This window comes from Accipiter gentilis, chromosome 1 (genome assembly GCF_929443795.1).
Source record: "Accipiter gentilis chromosome 1, bAccGen1.1, whole genome shotgun sequence".
NCBI lineage: Eukaryota > Metazoa > Chordata > Aves > Accipitriformes > Accipitridae > Astur > Astur gentilis.
In genome coordinates, this window is record NC_064880.1 from 53579528 (window position 1) to 53598161 (window position 18634).

The 18634-nt window shown below is 47.9% G+C and overlaps 1 protein-coding gene across 9 annotated transcripts in view; it reads left to right on the forward strand.

Moving 5' to 3' along the window:
* The first annotated feature begins 956 nt into the window (after nt 1-956).
* The window catches only part of FMNL2 (formin like 2), a 153176-nt gene continuing 135498 nt past the window's right edge, over nt 957-18634 (forward strand). For all 9 annotated transcript variants that reach the window (XM_049805942.1, XM_049805904.1, XM_049805967.1 and 6 more), the window contains exon 1: nt 957-1218. In XM_049805942.1, coding sequence (XP_049661899.1) covers nt 1102-1218 — 117 coding nt within the window. In that variant the 5' untranslated portion in view covers nt 957-1101. The remainder of the gene's footprint in view (nt 1219-18634) is intronic.

Sequence of the window (18634 nt, forward strand, 5' to 3'; positions counted from 1 at the left end):
CGAAGGTTAATATAAGACACTGGGATATGGATTGGTGGGGGGTGACAGGAGGGAATTAGGTCTTGGACTGGAGAATAAAACGAATGTAAGTGCAATACAGCACAGTCACCCAAATGGGTCAATAGCATCTCAAGCTGAGCTGCGGAATTTTCTTCGAACCGGAGGAGGGTACCAAGGTATCGCGCCGCTGGGGCTGGCGCTTCCAACACGGCCTAGATGAAAACATTCGTGGGGTTGGGGTGGGACCACCACGATGCTTAAACACCGTGTTGGAGAGACCTTGCAGGCAACGGTAAAGAAATGGAAAACATCACCTGAAGAGCAGGCGGTTTTGATAACGCTTGGGAGAAGGTCAGTCCGTCCGATTAGACCGAGGCGGTGTTGTCCCGATTACGGATTTGTTTGGGTGGTGTCACCCTGAACCTAGGGAGATTTATCATCCCCTTGTTCCGATTTCAGTAATTCAAGACGCGGGCCGTGAGGGGTGGCGAGCAGCTCCCCGAAATCCCCTCAGTGTGGGTGAACGCTTCCCCCTTGACTCGAAGCCGACAGAGGCAGGGTCTCCACCAGCCCAGCTACCCACACCGCTTCAGCTCTCTGGAGATAACACACCCCGGGTCCCCCCCAACCCCACCAGGCTCCTACCCGGGGGTCGCCAGTGGCAGCCTGGATGAGGAAGGCCGCAGAGGCTGTGAGGTAAAATGGACGCCGAGGGGTCGCCCCCGATTCCCGCCCACGCCCCTGAGGGTCCGCAGCCGGCCCCTTCCCTCATCTCCCCCCCCCCGCCCGGGCCCGTCCCCCGGACGGCGGCGGGACTACGAGTCCCAGCGAGCCCCGGGCCGGGGGTATAGGGGGGAGGGCGGAGCGGGGCTTTGTGCGGGGCGGCATGCGGGGGAGCCGCCGCCGGAGGAGCCGGAGCTGGAGCCGGAGCCGTAACGAGCCCGCCCCGGGGGGAGGGCGAGGGCGGCGAGCCATGACGGGCGGCGGCGCGGCGTTCCGCCGTCGGTGCTAGAGGGCGACCGCGGGGCGCGGAGCCCGCGCCTGGCTCGGCGGCGGGGAGCGCGGAGGCAGCGCGGAGGGGCCGCCGCCGCCGCTGCCGCCATGGGTAACGCGGGGAGCGTGGACTCGCAGCAGACGGAGTTCAGGGCTCACAGCGTGCCCCTCAAGCTGCCCATGCCCGAGCCCGGTGAGCTGGAGGAGCGCTTCGCCGTCGTTCTGGTGAGTACCGGCCCCCATTGTCTGTGGGGAGAGGAGAGGGTCGGGTCGGGCCGCCCGCGGGCCTTCCGAGGAGGGGGGCCGAGGAGGAGTTGCCGGGGATCCCCGCGCCTGGCCCGGGGGTGTGTGTGGGGTGGTGGGCGGCTGGGAGCCGGGGAAAAGTTACGAGAAGGGGACGGGAGCTTGCCCCCCCCCTCTCAGCGGCGGCGGTCGCCCCAGCCCCGTCCGGGGGCCGGCGGCACAGGTGGGCTCGGCGGGGCGGTGCCGCCCGCCACCTCACGGCCCGGCCGGGGGCAAAGCGTGTGTGCCGGCTGCGGCTCTTTGTCTCTGGAGCCTCCCCCCCCCCCCTTAAAGAGCCGCCTTCCTCCGAGCCGAGGCGGTTCCCCCTCCCCAGGCCGGGTTCTGGTCCCTCCTCGTGGGCGAACCTGTGAGGAAAGCGGCGGCGGCGGGAGAGAAAAACCCGCGGCGGTTCGCTGGCGGTACCGGCCCGTCGGCGGAGAGGGAGCGGGTGGGCCGGTTGAGGGAACCGGCGGCCGCGGGGGAGACTTGGTGGGGCCTCGCTTCGGCCTGGCGGCTTCCAAGGAGCCCGGGCGGGAGAGGGGCCCGCGCCCTTCGGTCGGCTGTGGGGCGGTGGGGCCCTCTGCCCCCACCTCGCTCCGGGACACTCCGGTCCTACCGACCCCTCGTCCCCGGCACGCGTGTGTGAGGTTCAGCCGGGGCTGGTTGTGGGCTGCCGGCGTTTCTGTCGGGCTCTGTGTTTTTTTCTTTCACTCTTTCCCCCCCCCGCCCCCGAGTAGCGCGACGGACTCGGCGTTTGGGATCGCCTTCCCAGGGGAACTTCCCAGGGAAGGGCTGTGCTTCCCTTGGTGCCGCATGGGAGCGTTTGGGGCAAACGTCCCGTTTTCTTTCGGGTGTCTAAGTCGTGCGAGTAGGTTATCGCGACCCACCTATTCTTCCACGTCCTGCTTACTTCTGGTCAACGTTTACGTGAAAAGCAGGAGCTGGGGGAGGAGGACGAATAAAACCCATGTGCGTGCCGTGCCCTGCGTTCCCCGTAATGCCATGTGAAACCCAGCAAGGCAAGCTGTTGCGAGAGTAATTCCCGTGTCAGATGCTAGAGCCACCCCCCTGGTATTTGAAATACTCGCGGTGCTGAGTGAGGATTCACAAACTGGTGTGTGTTGGGGATTATTTCTGGTTAGACCCAATTAGATTATCATGTCTAAGAAAAGAATAAGCCTATTCAGCCAGGAACCCCCACTGATGAGCCAAATGGCGAGTGAGATGTTACGATTATTAGGCACAGTGGAAAAAGCCTGATCTCGCATTGCTCTTGTCAGGGAAACCCGTGGTCGTTTTACAGATGGGAGATGCCCCCGCAAGCAGCACATGGCTCAGAACCAAGTCCTGATTCATCTTAACCTACCAAAAGGGTGCCTGGCTTAATTTATGTGCGTGGTCTGTGGGAGAAAATTAGTGGTTTTGAGTTAGAACCGATTGATTAGATCAGTGAAAGGAAGAGTCATCATTTGGGAAAGCAGAGCGCGTTAGATAGGTGTAACGTAAATACGGGAGATAACAGGACCACGCCTGTAATTTCTTGAGGTACTTGAAAGGAGTAGATGGCATCTGTTTTTGGAAGATGGACTTAAACTAAGGGTCAGAGGACGAGTGCTGTAGCTTTGCTGGAGGGAGCAGCAGGCCGTGCAGATGCACATCTGTACAAATGGGGTGTTGGATGGTCTGCTCCCATCGGGAGGAGCTGCAAGACGGGGCCCAAACGCCACTGCTGGAACAGCCAAAAATCGCCTTCAGCCTGTTCTCGGAGCCAGCTGGGGATGGCTGGTATTTGTTGCAGCTTCCAGGAAATATCTGACCAGTTTATGAAAGAATAAACTTCTAGGCTGTTATTATTTTGTTTTCTCTGTGGCTCTGAGGGGAAGATGACTGTGCCACTGGTCAAACTCCAGAATGGGGTGGGCAGTAGAACAGCAGGGATTAATGAGATAGGAATGGCGGTCGGGGGGGGAAAAAAAAAAGATGAGTATTTTCTGTAGCGAGAGAGGATTAGTCAGGAGATGAGAGTATGAAGAAGGAGATGCTGAAGGTTATAGGACTAAATCTCACCTTCTTTGCACGCTGTCTTAAGAAATTAGCCTGGCACAAGCATTGCTCGCACACTGGGAGAGCCCTGGTGAGGTCCCGAAGGGCTTTGCTGACAGTAGCAATTTTCGTACTGCTAATGAAGTTTTCAAGACTGTTTTTGACATTGATGAACATGCAGCTCAGTTGAGTCGCAGCTGCGTGTAGGTATACAGTCATCACGCTAAGCGGTTCATTTCTGTATGTAAGGAGTGGGGCCATGCGGGAGAGGAAGGTTGCTCCTGTGCAACCTCACAACAGTATTTTGAAGTTTTATTCTTCTCTTCTTGTGCAGAACCAGTGAGCACAGTGAGCTGAGGCCCTCTAAAACACGTGCGTGTCTATGAGGAGAGGGCGGGTTGGCCACATTTTTACCACAAGTGCTGTTATGTTGGCGGCTTTATTTTTGCCGCTTTGAACATGCTCTCCTGATCTTCTCTCTAGGAGCTCTGTGGTCTCTTCGGCAAGGGGGTGGATGAGCAGCGGTGCGCCTGGAGGTGACGTATATGTGCGCTAGCTTTGCATTGGCTGGGATGTTAGCAGCCTTAGTCTTGAGGAACGTCTCTGGTGAAGTAGTTTGTCCACTTCAAACATGCAGAGTCACCTTACTGCCTCCTTGGTTAGCCTTGCTCTTTGAGGTTTGAGGAGCATAAATTGCAGGAGATGATGGGAGGTGCTCCAGGTCACACTTTTTTGGTGAAGTTCTCAAATCTAACTCTGCTAATAAGCTCCTCCAGTCTGTAACGGTGCCATTGGCATTACTGAGGATGCGCTGAGCATACGTGCAGCGGCGCCTGACTGAGGTGAAGGACAGCGATACCAGGCCTGCGTTACACCTCTTGGTCTGCTGGGCAAAGAACATGAGAGGGTTTTCCCCGTGGCTGTGTCTTCTGGTACTGTTTTTGGAACTGGTGGAGTAAACGTGCTTCCCTGGCTTGTTTGTTGCATTGAGATTTGTACTCGTCTCTGCTGGTGAGCACCGGGGTCTGTCTCTGTGTTTCAGGAAGACATCGTGTTTGATGGGATGTACTTTGAGGAGAAAAATGTGGAGGATAACCCATGAGAGATCTAGGTGTCTGTCTATAAGCTAAGCGTTGTTTTTTCCATCCCCTCATACTGATGTGAATTCTCCCCGTTTGGTAGGACACATGAAATAATTCCCTTAGTTTCAGGTTTACGCAAGAGTGTAAAGTCCAGGAAAGTGGTGGTGTGTCGTTGCCACCAAGTTCCCGATTTGCCATGAAGGGTGCTGGATAAACTGAGAACCAGCTCCCGGCTCTGGCACTGACTTTGAGCTTGCCAGCACTGGCACAGCCCCTGGGGTGTATGTCTGCAGGAACCTCCTGCCACTGTCCCTTCCCCAACACGCTCGCTTTTTCTGCTCAGCTGTGTTGGATTTTTTTCCTGGCTTTATCCTATGGACACATGGGGCAAGTGTGCATAAATCACAAATTCTGGTAACCAACCTTAGTTTATTGCATAGGAAGCCATTGTTCAGCATGTGCGAGCGCCGTTGCAAACCAAGTGCGCCGAATGCATCCGTAGACATTATGGCACCGCTATCCGATGCAGCGGGTTGTGAGTTCGGAGATCCTGGGGTAGAAGCCAGGCTTCCAGCTCCTGAGCAGGGTGGTCTCTCTCTGAACTGGTAACGGGGTTGCACGTTTGCAAATGACACGTGGTTTGGAGGAAGCAGCCAGGACAGAGTTGGCAGGGTAAATTGTTGCCTAATGAGCTGTGATTGACATAATTTGACTGCTGGATTACAAATCTGCGGTAAGGTTAGCAGGAAATATCCTCTTACCCCCACCAAGTGGTGTTTCATTTTACAAAGGAGTCTTCTGTGCCCGGTCCTGTAGGACGAAGGGGAGCGTGGAGGGAGGAGGTGTTTCTGCTGTCCTGCTCCCAGCCCTGCTGTGCTCTGTCCTCGGCTGAATGTGAGGGTACATACCTGGAGGCAGGGCATCAGCTCTGCCGCTGTTGAATGCACGAAAGCCTTTGCCAATCGGAACTTCTTCGTCCTGCTAGCATTTCCTTCTTCACAGTGGATTTTGTCCGAGCATCGTTTTCCATACCAGTCAAGGGAGTTTTAGTGTCTATTGCTAAGGAATTTGAAAGCTCAGTGTGAAAACTCTGTAACGTTTCACAGCTGTTTTCCATTCCTCTTCCTAATCCTCTATCAAATATATTATGAATTGTTTTATAATATGTATGGTTTAGAGTCTGCAGATCATTAAAGAGCATGACATGGTTGCAGGAGGTATCTGCGAGGTAGTATTAGTTCCCTCGCTTCAGTGGGGTTGGTGGGGCACTGGATTCCTTCTTGTAATTCCTAAATTTAACAGAAGTCTCATGGGATGAATTTCAGTTGAGATCCTGTACTCTCATATCAAGCATAGTTTGTATTGGTTTTGTGGAATTTGAAGGCAATACTATGGAAGTTGAGGTGCTAAATTACATTTAGGAACCACCCTCAGGAAAAGGAGATTTCTAAAATTCAGATATTTAAAAGACCTGTTGTGTTTTCTCGTTCAGACCTCATCTCTGACAGGCTTCTGCCACTGGGCTCTTTCCTCAAGGTCTAATTTAAATGATTCAAGCAATGACACCTTTTACTTGAAGAAACAATCTAATAACTCATGTTGTAATATACATGTATTTCTGACGGGTTGAATTCACAGAGTGAAGTAGTACTTGGTGGTGACACATCTGTCAAGCTGCCTTGTAAATCAGTAAATGGCATTTCTAAGTTTTTCCACCTAGGCATCACAGGAGAATATTTTTGTAAAACTTTTTTTTTTTTTTTTGAATGCCTGGAATAGAAGGATACTGTGGTGGGTGTTTAGCTAATAGCAAGTTAGTCACATTCGTGATATTAATTTCAGATCCTGGAAACCTGGAAGACTTAAAAAATGGCTATGCTGGCATAGAAGCATATATTTTTCTGTGTGCCATTTTTCCATACAAAATTATCTCCTTAATTTATTGGGCTGTAATGATGGAGTTATGAACCCATTCTGTCAAACTGCGTGTGTCACTTGTTCATAAGCTCCAAATAGCCTGAGAGAAAGTAGTAGGCTTTTTGTTCAAAACACCCAGGTGAAAGGGATTGCTGTTTGATGCCCACGCAGCTGGGCTGGATCTGTGCCTCACCTCTCCCTCTCCCCAAAGGGCCTGGGCTGTCCCAGGACGGGGGCTGCTTCTGGGGGTGCTTGGCAGCGGCATCTCGGGTGGCTGCAAGAGCCTGAATCTGCAAACCCAGTTATGGTAATGACAGCAAAGAGGCTTCCTAATTGTTTTTGTGCTGCGTGCTGTATAAACCCATCATCATGTTGTATTTCCTTCCAAATTACATTGTGCTTTTGTCTAAGGTGAATAGCAACAGGTCAGTCAAACAAAATGGGGTGAGAAACGTGTGCATCTATGAACTTGGCAGGGTTGTTAACTTTTTTTCCTTCAGGTGTGCGCAGGTTGGTTTTTTTTTGTTTGTTTGGTTTTTTTTTTTTTCCCCAGTACAGACCCTGTTTCCTCCCTGCAGCTCCTGTGCCGTGCAGGGCTCCAGGGAGGACCCCGCAGCCGCTGTGCATGGTGGCCAAAGTCCCGTGTTTCTTCTGGGGAGGGGACAGGCCTCTGCATGGCGCTTGGTGGGGTAAGGTCCTTATCCTGGCTGTGCCTGCATCTGGGGTGGCCTGTGTGCGGTGACCCTTGGGGTCGCGGGGAGATTTCTCTTGCAGGTGCTGAATTCCTCCTGAGAGCACGAGCTAGCAGACCCCCTGCCTTTACTCTGAACCTGCACCATCATCTTTCCTCAGGTGCACTGAAGCTTTATCAAGTATCTCTATTAACTTCCTTAACCTTTTGTGCAAGATGAAGGTGTTGGGGTTTTTTTTGTTCTTTTTTATTTTGTCTTCACAAGCAAGGTCATGCAAAACTTGGCCCTGAGGTGTTAAATGGTCTCTTCTGCGGTACTGTATGTAGTGGGTGATGCTTGGGAAAGAATTTGAGAGACGCAAAATGAAATTCAGAGTTTACCAGATGATCTTAAATAAAACAGTAGCTGTTGAATTGTTTTTGATTGATGATTGAATGACTTAGAGCCACTGGAGTCTGCCTTTAGGCTTTCATTTAAAAAAAAAAAAATCACTTTAGCTTTTCATGCTGTGTGAAAAGCTATTAAAGTCTATCTACAGCCCCCCCCCCCCCAAATCAAAACCCAGCAGAAGCACAAAGCTAAACAAACACGTTTGATATTCCCCATGTGTTTGTTCAAAAGTACATGGTGATACTTGTTATTTTTATTATATTTTTGCATCATTCAGCAAAGATTGTAAATTATTCAGGCAACTTTTTAAAGAGTCCAAATCCTTTTTAAAATAGAACAGCTGTCTGAAGGTATCCATGCTAATTATCAACCCATGTCCTTTGCTTGTATGGCTACTTAAGAGAAGAAGGGGAGTATTTTTCCCTGCTGGGATTTGGGTGGTGGGTGCTCCTTACAGTTGCAAAAGGGACTGGTCTGGCACTTCGTCTCGGATCAACACCACCTCTGTTTTTAACAGGGTCTGAGTGGTCTTTTGCTCTCGTTTTGAGGCCTGCACCTGCTGCATAAAAGAATTTTTTTTTCCCCCCAGTCTGTTTGAAAAGGTGGTTTACATCTGTCATCTTGGTCTGCCAGTTCTTAGCTAAGGAAATGAAAGACCCTACAGGAGTAGCTGGGTTTTTTTCCTCATTATTTGAACCTTGGAGTATATCCTGAAGTGAAACCAAGCTTTGACGTTCACTTTCTGATCAATTTTGTTTGGTCATTGGGGTGTTACTAAAAGGCAAACCTAGTGCCAGTTCCAGCCTTTTCCCCAAATACATTTTTAGTCTTGAGCTTTCAGCATTTCTGCTTGTTTGTCAGTGTTGTTGCTGTTCTTCTTCCAACTCGGTAACAGAGAAGTGAGAATGAATACAGGCTACTGTTCGCTTTTAGGAGTGGAAAATCCCTGTGATTGATTTCAGTTTTGCTTTTGCTTTTCTTTGCTGACCCAACTAGTGGTCTTTCTGCAACGTGTGACTCTTGCTTTTGAGCAGCAGCTTCTTGAGTGGGTGTGAGCGGGAGGTGGCCCAGAAGGGTCTCACGGGGCAGGTTTGTGCTCCAGTGACACCATCGCTACTTATGCCCGGATGAAACGATCCCACTTTGGCACTGATGCCCAATGTTGACTTGTAGCGTGGGGAAGTTAAATCGACCTTTTCGGTTTTGCTGCAGATTCTGCTGCCCAAGTTGTTGTTGGGATTCAGTGACGTCCCTCGGTAGAGTTTAGTGCTCGCTGATGTGCTTTGGTGTGCGAGGGGACGTGTCTGGCAGATGTCAGTGAGCTGACTTGTGCCTAACCAAATGTGAAGCTTCATGTGAAAGGGCATTGTCAACTTGAACTCTTTTGGAGCTCCTTTTAGATCAAGGTGCTAACAGGGTACTCCTAAATAGACTGTTCTTAGATAACAGAAACTGCAAATTTGAAATTACTTGAAAAATTGCTAAGTTCTTTGTCCTGCTTATAGTTTTCAAGGGTGGTCTTCCAGGAGAGAGAGAGTGAAGCAGGCCTGGAGGTGAACACCAGCGTCTGCGCAGCCACCCCTGCCTCGCTTGCAGACCTCCTCCTCGGCTTGATTCGGTCGGGCGGGGAGGGCTGATGCCCGGCTCTGCCTGGAGGAAGCTGCGGAGGAGCATGTGCGTGTGCTGCCATCGTGACCTTGCACGGAGCGGGAACTGAAGAGCTCTCCACAGCACGATGAAATGAATTATGCAAAATATGCTAATGTAGCCACGCTCTTCAGCACCAGTTTATTTTTAAAGCATCTGGGCTGCCTCTTGAGTTTGAATTAAGCACATTATGATCAGGATCAAAATACTTGCAGTGCAGGAAGCCATAAAGAAAACCGCAAGAGAAGCGGTTGTTTTTCCTAGTCCCTTTTGGGTGCTGTGTCCTTGCGAGGTGTGCGTGACAGCAGAAGGCACGGCTGTTTCAGACAGGCTTTGCAGGGTGGTGGTCGCTCCCTTGGGAGCGCTTGTGGATGGAATGTGCCCCGCTCCAGAGGGTTTTCTCACTGGTGAGAGAGGTAAATGCGATTTTCTTTGGTAACCAAAAGATCAGGCTTTAAAACTAGCTGAGGAGCAAAACCGTGCGTTGCCTGTTTTGAGAGGAACAGTTTGAAACACGCTTCCAGACGGAGGCTGTGAAGCAGCCGTTGCAGCCCCTGGAAGACTTCCGCAGCGAGCAAAGTGCAGCCACGTTTCAGACAAACTGAGCTGAATTATTGTTTGTTTTTTTCTTTGTTTGTTTGGAAGAGTCCGTTTGGGAATTTGGTATAGGAAATAAGTGACACCAACTCATTCAGTTTGATTTAGAATTGTGTTTAAAACAAAAAATAAAAATCTAGCCCAAGTCTCCAGCAGTTAGGAGCTGCAGCATCACTGGAGCCAAAGGTGCCTGCCTGCTAGTCAGGTAAAAGCACTTTCAGCTGCTGTTGCTTAAAAAGCAGTAATTTCCCGTTTATTGCATCCTGCCAGTTTCAATTCTGAAGGGTCCCTGTAGTAAAATGAGCAAGTTTTTAGTGCTTGGACTTCATACGATGGCATCAGTTGAAACTGAAGGGCTGCGCTCGTACCCACATAGCATTGGCACTGAGAAATGCTGTATTTCCAATTACTTCTGTAAGGACTCCCAGATCCGTAGGTGGTGGAAGGTGCGTGATGTGCACCCCTGTTTTAATTAAATGTTGTTTCACTTGCGCTGATTATTTTGACCTTGATCATCTGTTTTGTAGTTTTAATAACTCAAGATGCACAACATTATATACAGATATATTGGAAAATATAAGCATTAATTTGTCCCAGGCGTTGTCTTTTCCTAAAATAACGTCTTACTGCCTTTCGCAAGTGTTTCATTGCATAAAGACTTGGATAATGTATAACTTGCCCATACTCTGTTATAACTAACATACTGTAGAAATTGGACGCGTGTTCGTTTTCAATTTACCATGGGATCTCTAACATAACGAGTGTTTGTCTTCTGTAACTGTGCAGCGTTAAACATATATTTGGGGAGGATATTCATAAAGCAGCATAATAGTCGTATTGTATTGGAAATGAATGGTCTTCAGATGAGCGCTGTGTGATGCGTGGACCTCCAGGACTCTGCATTGCAACTCTTGAGAGCAACTGTGTGATCATGAGCTGGAAACATGCCCAACCGCTTCCCAACTGAAGAACTGGAGAGGCAAGTGGGGGACACCTCCGCAGGGGCACCCTGTGGCCGTTTGCCCTGGGAACTGTCCTGCAATGTGCTGGGACTGCTTGGGTGACAGCAGCCAGTGCAGCCTGGTGTGTACCCCAGAGAAAACTCCCATGTCGGAAGGATCCTCGGGGAAAACCCTGTAGACATTCGTCTGATCACCCCGTGGGACTCGGCACAGGGTCCACCATACCCTGGGCCACAGAGCACTGACACCAATATGAGGATGCTGCAAATGGCGTTTATTCAACTGCGTCACGCCCTTATATACTGTCTGTCGGTCATCCCGCCTCCTTTAACCCTTCTCTTTCCGTACATCGCAAGATCTTCCGAGCGCCAATCCCTACAAACCCCTAGCAGATGTGAGCTCTCTTGTCATGTTGCCTGAACAACACACAGAGAGCAGTGTTAACTGTGGCCTCCTGCCCTTTCAGAAATCATACCCTGGTCCAGCGGGCAGAAGTGCTTGGTGATGGCAGCAGGAGCCCACAGAGCTGCCCTTGCCTTCTCCGATGTTTGTCGTCTGTTCTGGCTGCTCTCCTCCGTGCGGGTGTTGGCTGAGGGCAGAAGTTGCTCCTGGACAGAAGATCCTTGAGGCTTCCAGAAGCATGTGAAGAAGTCTTAGGTTTTTTAGTGTGTGTTTAGGTGTTGTGGGAGATGCCTTAAAACACAAGAATTAGTGTGTGGGGGTTGTGTTTGTTTGTTTTTTGTTTTTTTTTAAAAATATACATTATTTGGCCAGAAGTCATTTTACTATAAAAGGACTTGGGATGAATATAGATTGTACATCTGTTACTTGTTTGTCTGCAAAATGAGCCTACAGTTGAGGCCAAAAGCGAAGAATAGAGGGTTGCACAAATTGGCAAAGTTTCTGAAGTCTTTCAGAAGCCAGTAATTAAAATGAAGAAGCAAATTGTTCAATCCAGAAATTCTGGTTGTTCATCCATCTAATGCTCTGGCATGTCCCTCTACTGACTCCTTTCATCCTGCTTTCCATCTCATAAGAGAGGCAAACGAATTAACATGCGTCTACCTCCAGCAGTTTTGAAGCCAGCTGTTCCGGCAGAGGTAGGTGGCACCGTTATCGAAAGGGTCTGTGAAGTGATGGAGATAGCTTGGCGGAGTTTATACAGCAGTTTTCTGACAAACGTTTCCACTAACTTAGTGTGTTTGGGAGTGCTTCAAAGGGCTTTCTGCCCAGCTCTGTGAGCCTTGCAGAAGATCAAATAAATTAACTATCACAAATATTTAACTTAAAGCATGGTCAAATAGAAGCTTTGATGTTGCATGTGTGTATGAGAGCCGCTGTGTATCTGTACATTCTCACAGATATATTAGATCAACGTTGTATTTGTCTCTTCTCTTGGACATAATAACACTAATACTGCAAATGTAAATAATTGTGTTCAGCTGTCATAGGCGGGCATGTTAGCTGGTGTCAAAATGAAGTACAGTGTATAGACTTCTACTGTGGAACTGATGGTAAGCAAATCATTGCATGGTGCAGTCATACTTTGGAGGATTGTGGGGTTGGTTGGTATGCCACCCCTACAAAAGGCATTGGCTCACAGGTTATCTTTCATTGTGTTTGCATAAGGTGTTGCTTGATGGCCAGCAACACTCTTCAGGTAGGCTGAATAACTCAATTTGACGTCATGATAATTATTAAAGCGTGCTGTGGATTGATCCAGAAAGCGTTTGGTAATAATTTTAATCCTTTTGCGATAGCATCTAGCTTACATGTAACTGATGAATTGTTGTGAATCTTGTTCTCTGAAAATTGCAGCTTCTTAAAATAGTCTAGGAGTTGTCATGTCTCCTCAGTGATCCTCTCCCGGCGCACAGGGAAGTGGCAGTGTGTCTGTGAAAACACAGTTCTGCTCCGTGTCAGAGCTTCAAGTACAAATGCCTGTTCTCTTGATCATGTAAATGAATAGCTAAGTGTGGCAAATGTACAATATTCTTTTTGGTAAATAAAACAAGAACTTTTATACTTTATGGCATTTTTTTAGTCCATGAATCTTTCACAAGCCTCACAGTGCTGCAGGGGAAGACAGGGAGTGAGAGTTACACTTGTTACCTTTTGAAAAAGGAAGCCTGCATTGCTGTGAGCCCCCCAAAACTGAGCAACCAGACAGAGATTAGAAATAATGTCTCCCAACTTCCCAGCACTTGCCGTAACCCCTGGGAAAAGAAAATGGGAATGTTGGCTGCCTCCCCCTGTGAACATGTGTTTGACACATTGGGAAACCTGCTGTGTCTCTCTCCCACTAGCGTGTGGATCTGGGACCTGGCAGCTGGCATTTGGCTCTTTGAAGTCACCTTTGCAGAACTATGTCAGCTTTCCTTTAAAGTCTTTCATTTGTCTAGCTCAGTTACACAGAAGCTGAAGAGCAGCATTTTAGTTTGTTTATTTTCTGGTGTTTCAGGGCATCTTTTCTCTTTGATGTATTTAAAAAAAATAATCTCATTTTGTACTGGTTTTGGCTGGGACAGAGTTAATGGCTTTGTTTGCTTCTCACCTACATTTTCTGTTGTATTCTGGAGGTGAGATGAAGTTTTAATCCCTCTTTGTGTATGCACGTGTATGAATTGAAACATGTTTTGTTTGTTTTGTGTGTTTTTGTTTTTTTTTTTTTTTTTTTTTTGATGACCACAAGGCTTGTTTCCAAAGATAGTTGGCCTGTGAGTCCACATGAAGGTGGGAGAGATTATATTCATCCACAGATGCTTCAGTCTGAAAAAGCTGGTTGGCACTGCAGTCTGTTCAGCACACTCTGCCAAGTGCTATGGCACCAGTGCCACAAAGAAGACTTCTCTTTTGGAGAAGTAAAGGCAGTATCAGAGCTGTGGTGGAGCTCGTTTCAGGAGAGAAAATGAGGGTGAAGGGAGGTCATGAGGGTCTGAAGAATCATCTTGACTTCGAAACTAATTCTGTGTTTTCTATCAGTAGAAGAAAGACATTTCTTCTTTAATGTAGAGATGTGTGAGCAGATGAATGATGTACACAAAACACTGGGGGAAAATGCTTTTTTCTTTTTCTTTTTTTTTTTTTTTTTTTAAAATCCTTTCATATGAGAACCTGTAGTACCTAGTATGGATAGTCAACAGTGTTTTCCCTGTGCATGTTTACTGTGCTGAATGCATTCATGAAAAGTAAGAGATTCAGCTGACTCGGATCAAATGGCAAAAGAATGGGAGAAGAGGAATTTAGGAAGCTAAGTCTCAGATTTTGTACAGATTAAAATGAAATGACCTTTCAGATCAGCACACATGAAGGTTTACATGATCAGGTATGTGACTGATGACCTTTCCTCCTAAGTGAGGCATGTCTCTCGCACACAGCGAGTCTGCAAAAGCTCTGTACAGCAAATTGTTGGTACCATACCTTATCGTTACCACAGTTGTCTAGCTCTCTGTTTGTAGGCCATTGCTTGGTATGTGAGCAACAGAGATGTTTCCCAGAAATAAAGCTGTGCATATGCCTGTAAATCCAGACTGTTGTTCAGACCAGAAGGCAGGTGGGATTTCTCTGTACTAGAGAAGGATTTTGGCAGAAGATTAAGTACTTCAATTAGAATATAAAAGAATTTGTGCAAGAGTTCATATGAGCTGAGTCCTTCCGTGTTCAGCAGCAGCAGGATCCTTCATCAGCAAGTGTGATGCAAATGAATTCGCCGTTTCACAGAGCAGGGCAGGAAAACCAGCGCGCAGTTTTCACGTGCTGATACTGCTCCTGCATCCTCAGATACTGCAGTAATTACAGAGGGCAGTCAGTGCATCGTGAGCACGCTGGATTTTCAGTTAAGATGAGGAACTCAGACACCTACAAACATGAGTGAGGCAAAAATTGATTAAGCATGAAATTCTTCTCCGGCAGTGAATTTTTGGTTGGCTCGGGGACAAAAGGTTGCACAACTGAAAGGGAAAAGTACTTTACTTAGAAAGCTCAAAGCTATTGTTTGTTTGGTTTTGCTAATGTTTATTTTATGTCTGATGGCGAATCTTTGTTAACGGTGAATTATCCCTTCTGTTTAGCAAGTGAAGTGAAAACTATCCAGATGCACTTGTAAGGCATTCAGTAAATTGTTAAAACCAGATCCCTTTTAGGTGCTCTGAGGAAGTGGTGATTCTTGAGGTGTGATAGCCTGTGTAGACCAGAGTATTACTTGCGTTTCCAGTACAAAGCGCGGTTCTTGTATTGAAACAACTCAGGCAGTATACATAAACAAGCATATAGATGTATACATGCATTGAAACAGAAAAAAGAATACCTGTTGTAGTATTTTTAAGATTAACCTACAAAATTATTTGGGTTAATTCTCCAAATTGCTGCTGCCGTGCCATAAAGGTATTCCACAGAAAAGACGTGTAAGGAGAAAACCACCTCCTCATAACACAGAAAAAATCCCTATTCAGAAATGGTGGGTTTAGGAATTACTTGTTAAGAAGGTAGCCCTCGTGCGACAGCTCTGCATGGGCAGTGCATGCCTTGCATCTGCCTGAGTCCACCCTTCCCAGCGGGGCTGGTGGCTAGCAGAAGAGCTGTGTTTTAACTCTTTGGTGAACCATAAGCACCGCTGTTCACTGCAGTGAAAACTTTTTTTGCAAAGATACTAGTGAAAAGCAGGGCGTCTTTCACTGAACTGTAAAGCAGTGTAGCCAAAACACTGATTAAGGCCTTGAATGTGGCTGCTCTTATCCTGCTGAGCTTTTAGTATGGCTGACCTTGTGCTGTGTGATACCACATCCATGGACACATCTGCTGTTCTTCTGTGGAAGCTGTATACACTGACTCTCCAATGCACAGTAGTGACCTAATTTTGGTTTCCAAGTTGCTGCTACTTACTCAAGATGCCGGTGGCCTGGCTGTGGGCTGCTTCCTCCTCTTTCAATTAGTAGAAAATTTGAGTTTTCTGCTTATTCCCTTGATTAACAATTTTTGGGTTGAAGCTTTCCCTTTTCTCACAGGAGAGGGAATCAGCAGCTATTGCAGCATCTCAGCGTACCATAATAGTAATAAAGGCTTTAGACAGCGGTTAAAATAGAGCAGATGGGTAGATTTATGGATTTTTCTGGCCAAACTCCATCCTTGGAGATGTCTGTGCAGGTCCCGCCCGCAGGGCCTTCTCAAAAGTTGTGCACTGCTGAGAGTGGAGTTTGGTCCTCAGCAAGGGTAGTGTTTGCACCGCTGTTGCTGCCACATTAACTGCCAGCACAGGACAAAGACTTTTTAAAATGATGGAGATCTTTAAAGTCTTTGCATTTGCGTCTTACACTTCAGGAGTTTTACCAGGTGGCATCTTCTAGCTACCAAGCAGTGCTTTCTGGTGGGGTGGCCTTTGCCCCTGTTGAACTGCCAGGCCCATGGGGCAGGAGAGACCCAACGGGGCTCTCGGAGGGGTTGCAAGCATTCTTTATTACCTGTGTGGGAACCTTAAAGGCATTTTTGTACTTTCATGAGCGCTGGCCTAAATACAGACTTGGCTTTGGGTTGCTGTGCTTTGTTTGTGGATCCATGCAGTGATGTGGTAAGTGTTGTGGTCTTGCATGGAAAAGTTGGGAGGAGCCGGGCGGTGAGTTGGCACAGTTGGTATGTTTATTGGAAGAGCGGAGGGCACCCTAGCTTCATTGCAGGCATAGATTTCACATTAACAGGACACTTCAAATGCGGCTGAGGAACTAGCTTGGAGAGCAGCCTGCTCCGTCTCCCCTTGGTTATCTTGAAGGCATTTCTAACTTTGTGGGAGGGAATGCGGCTCAAGAAATATCAACATGCCATGAGCAAGCACACTTCATTAGGGAACAGAGTTCAAAATTTTTTGCATTAGTAGGAGGCTGAACTGTGTTGTTTCTGTCTAGTTTGCGTACTTGGTGGATGGAGGGAGGGACCTTGCATACTGTGTGTTTGAGCAGCAGGGAGCAATTTGACAATATATAATAAAAAATCATCATAATGATGAAGTGTCCCACAGCCACACCAGACCGACTTGCTGGAACAACTCTCCCTCACTGGGCACCCTGAGATGCACAGGAGGCTGGCGTGGCCTTGGGAAGCAATGCTCCTCTTCAGGGGATGCTGCAATTTAAGGAAGCGGTGTTTAACCGTCTTCACTGATGCTGTTATCTTGTCTGTCAGCTGAGGACGTGTGTCCTGTGATAAGCAGTACGATCTATTATGCCGTGTTTTTATCACGTTAGGATTACTTTTACACTCTTCATCCTCTTTATTTTTGATCAGAGCAGCCTGTAGCTTACAAAACAGCTAGTCTTTTTGAGCACTGTCCCTGTGTTTTTGTCATGAGAACCCAGTGGTGTTTGCATGTCATCTTCATAGCATGTGTTTGTGCAGCATATGTTTTTGCAATTCTCATGTAACAGTGATGCCATTTTTTTTACTTTTATGTCACATTATGATCTCTGGAAGATGTCACCAAGTGTTTCAGCTGAATAAGAAATCAAAAGACAAGCCTTTTCTTGTTAGGATAATTGCCTGCCATTGCTGCTCCATCCCCATGGAGTAAAAGCTTTTGTACAGCTGTGGGCTCTGCCCAGTGCAGGTCTGCATCCCAGAGGCTTCTCCGGGAGTTAAGATAGTCCCTCAGGTCCCCTGCAAGCAGCCAGGCCCACGGATACGGGCTAACGCTGAAGCGTATTTGTCTTAAAAGCAGGATTTGTGTCTCCTGAACGCTCCCTCTGACCCTGCTGGGCACAGGTCTGAGCGGAGGTCAGGCAGGGCTGGGTGGCTGATTATCAGGCTGTGCCACCCCAGGCGGGGAGCAGACACAGCTCGGGGCACAGGAGACAGCGGCAGGGAGAGGGGACAGCCTTGGACCCCGGCCATGAGGACACCATCGCCTTCCTGGGCTGGCGTGTCTGCAGATGGGGTCAGCTTGCTCAGAGATGATGTTCATCAAAAAATCAGCCTTGTACAGGTGTCTCAATACACTAATGAGTTGTGGGTTGGTGTTTTTTTGTTTGTTTGTTTTGTTTTGTTTTAATTGCTGGGAGGCTGTGTATGTATGTGAGCACTCAATGTGTAAACAAGAAGGTCAGGCGAAGCAAATGTCATTCCCCTGATCTGATGGTATTTGCCCTCTGAAACGTATGGCTTGTTTGTAACATCTGGTGGATATCGCTTTTAATTTGAGTGGCACTGCTGTTTCTGAAAGATGCTTTTCAGTACATTCATGGGGCCTGATTTTGCTGGTGTTAAAGGCTCTTCCACTTCTAGAGGGATACATGGGCATGTCGGGGGGATAAGAATTGGGCTCTTAGTTTATTTAAAATTTCGGCGTCTGGTTGTGCTGGGTGTAAGGAGCAACAGCAGCAAAAGGCACTAACTTGCAAGAAATCATTGCATCTAAATTGGCGAAGACTGTTGGTGGTTGTGTGTCTGTAGACGCAAATCTAATCTTTTGTCCTAATCTGACAAATTTAGGAGTTGATGGACTCCAGAGGTGGTCTCTGCTCCTTCTTCTCGGTGAAAAATATAGTCTTCCTTGCAGGTGTGGTAATTCTCTGCATTACAAGATGGGACAAATGGTTTTTGTTCCCTTGTCTGGATGCGTAAGATGAAATTAATACCCACAGTTCTCTTGGAGAGCTTCACTGATGCAGCTGAGGGCTGAATTTGGCCTGTATTTTCTATCTACAACAGTCTGCGTTCTTAAATTAGAGAAGATTCGTGCTAGAAATATACACAGTGAGCATTTTGAAATACCCTGAGCCTGGAGCAGGGAGCAGGGGGTGTCATGGGGTGGCTGGCTGGTGGCTGGAGCAGTGTGAGGTCTGGTGACAAGCGTTACTGCCCTCCTTGTCTGGTAGTGTCAGGTAAAGCGCCGATTCCCCATTCTTCTCTTTTCTCCTCCTGTTAGGTTTCATCTTGAAAGGGTTTGTGCCTTTTGCTATCCCCAAAGCACTTCTGATGTGTGTAAAACAACTCACTTTTCCTCACCTGGCTCTTGGAAGAAAGGGGAAAGTCTTGGGTTGAATAT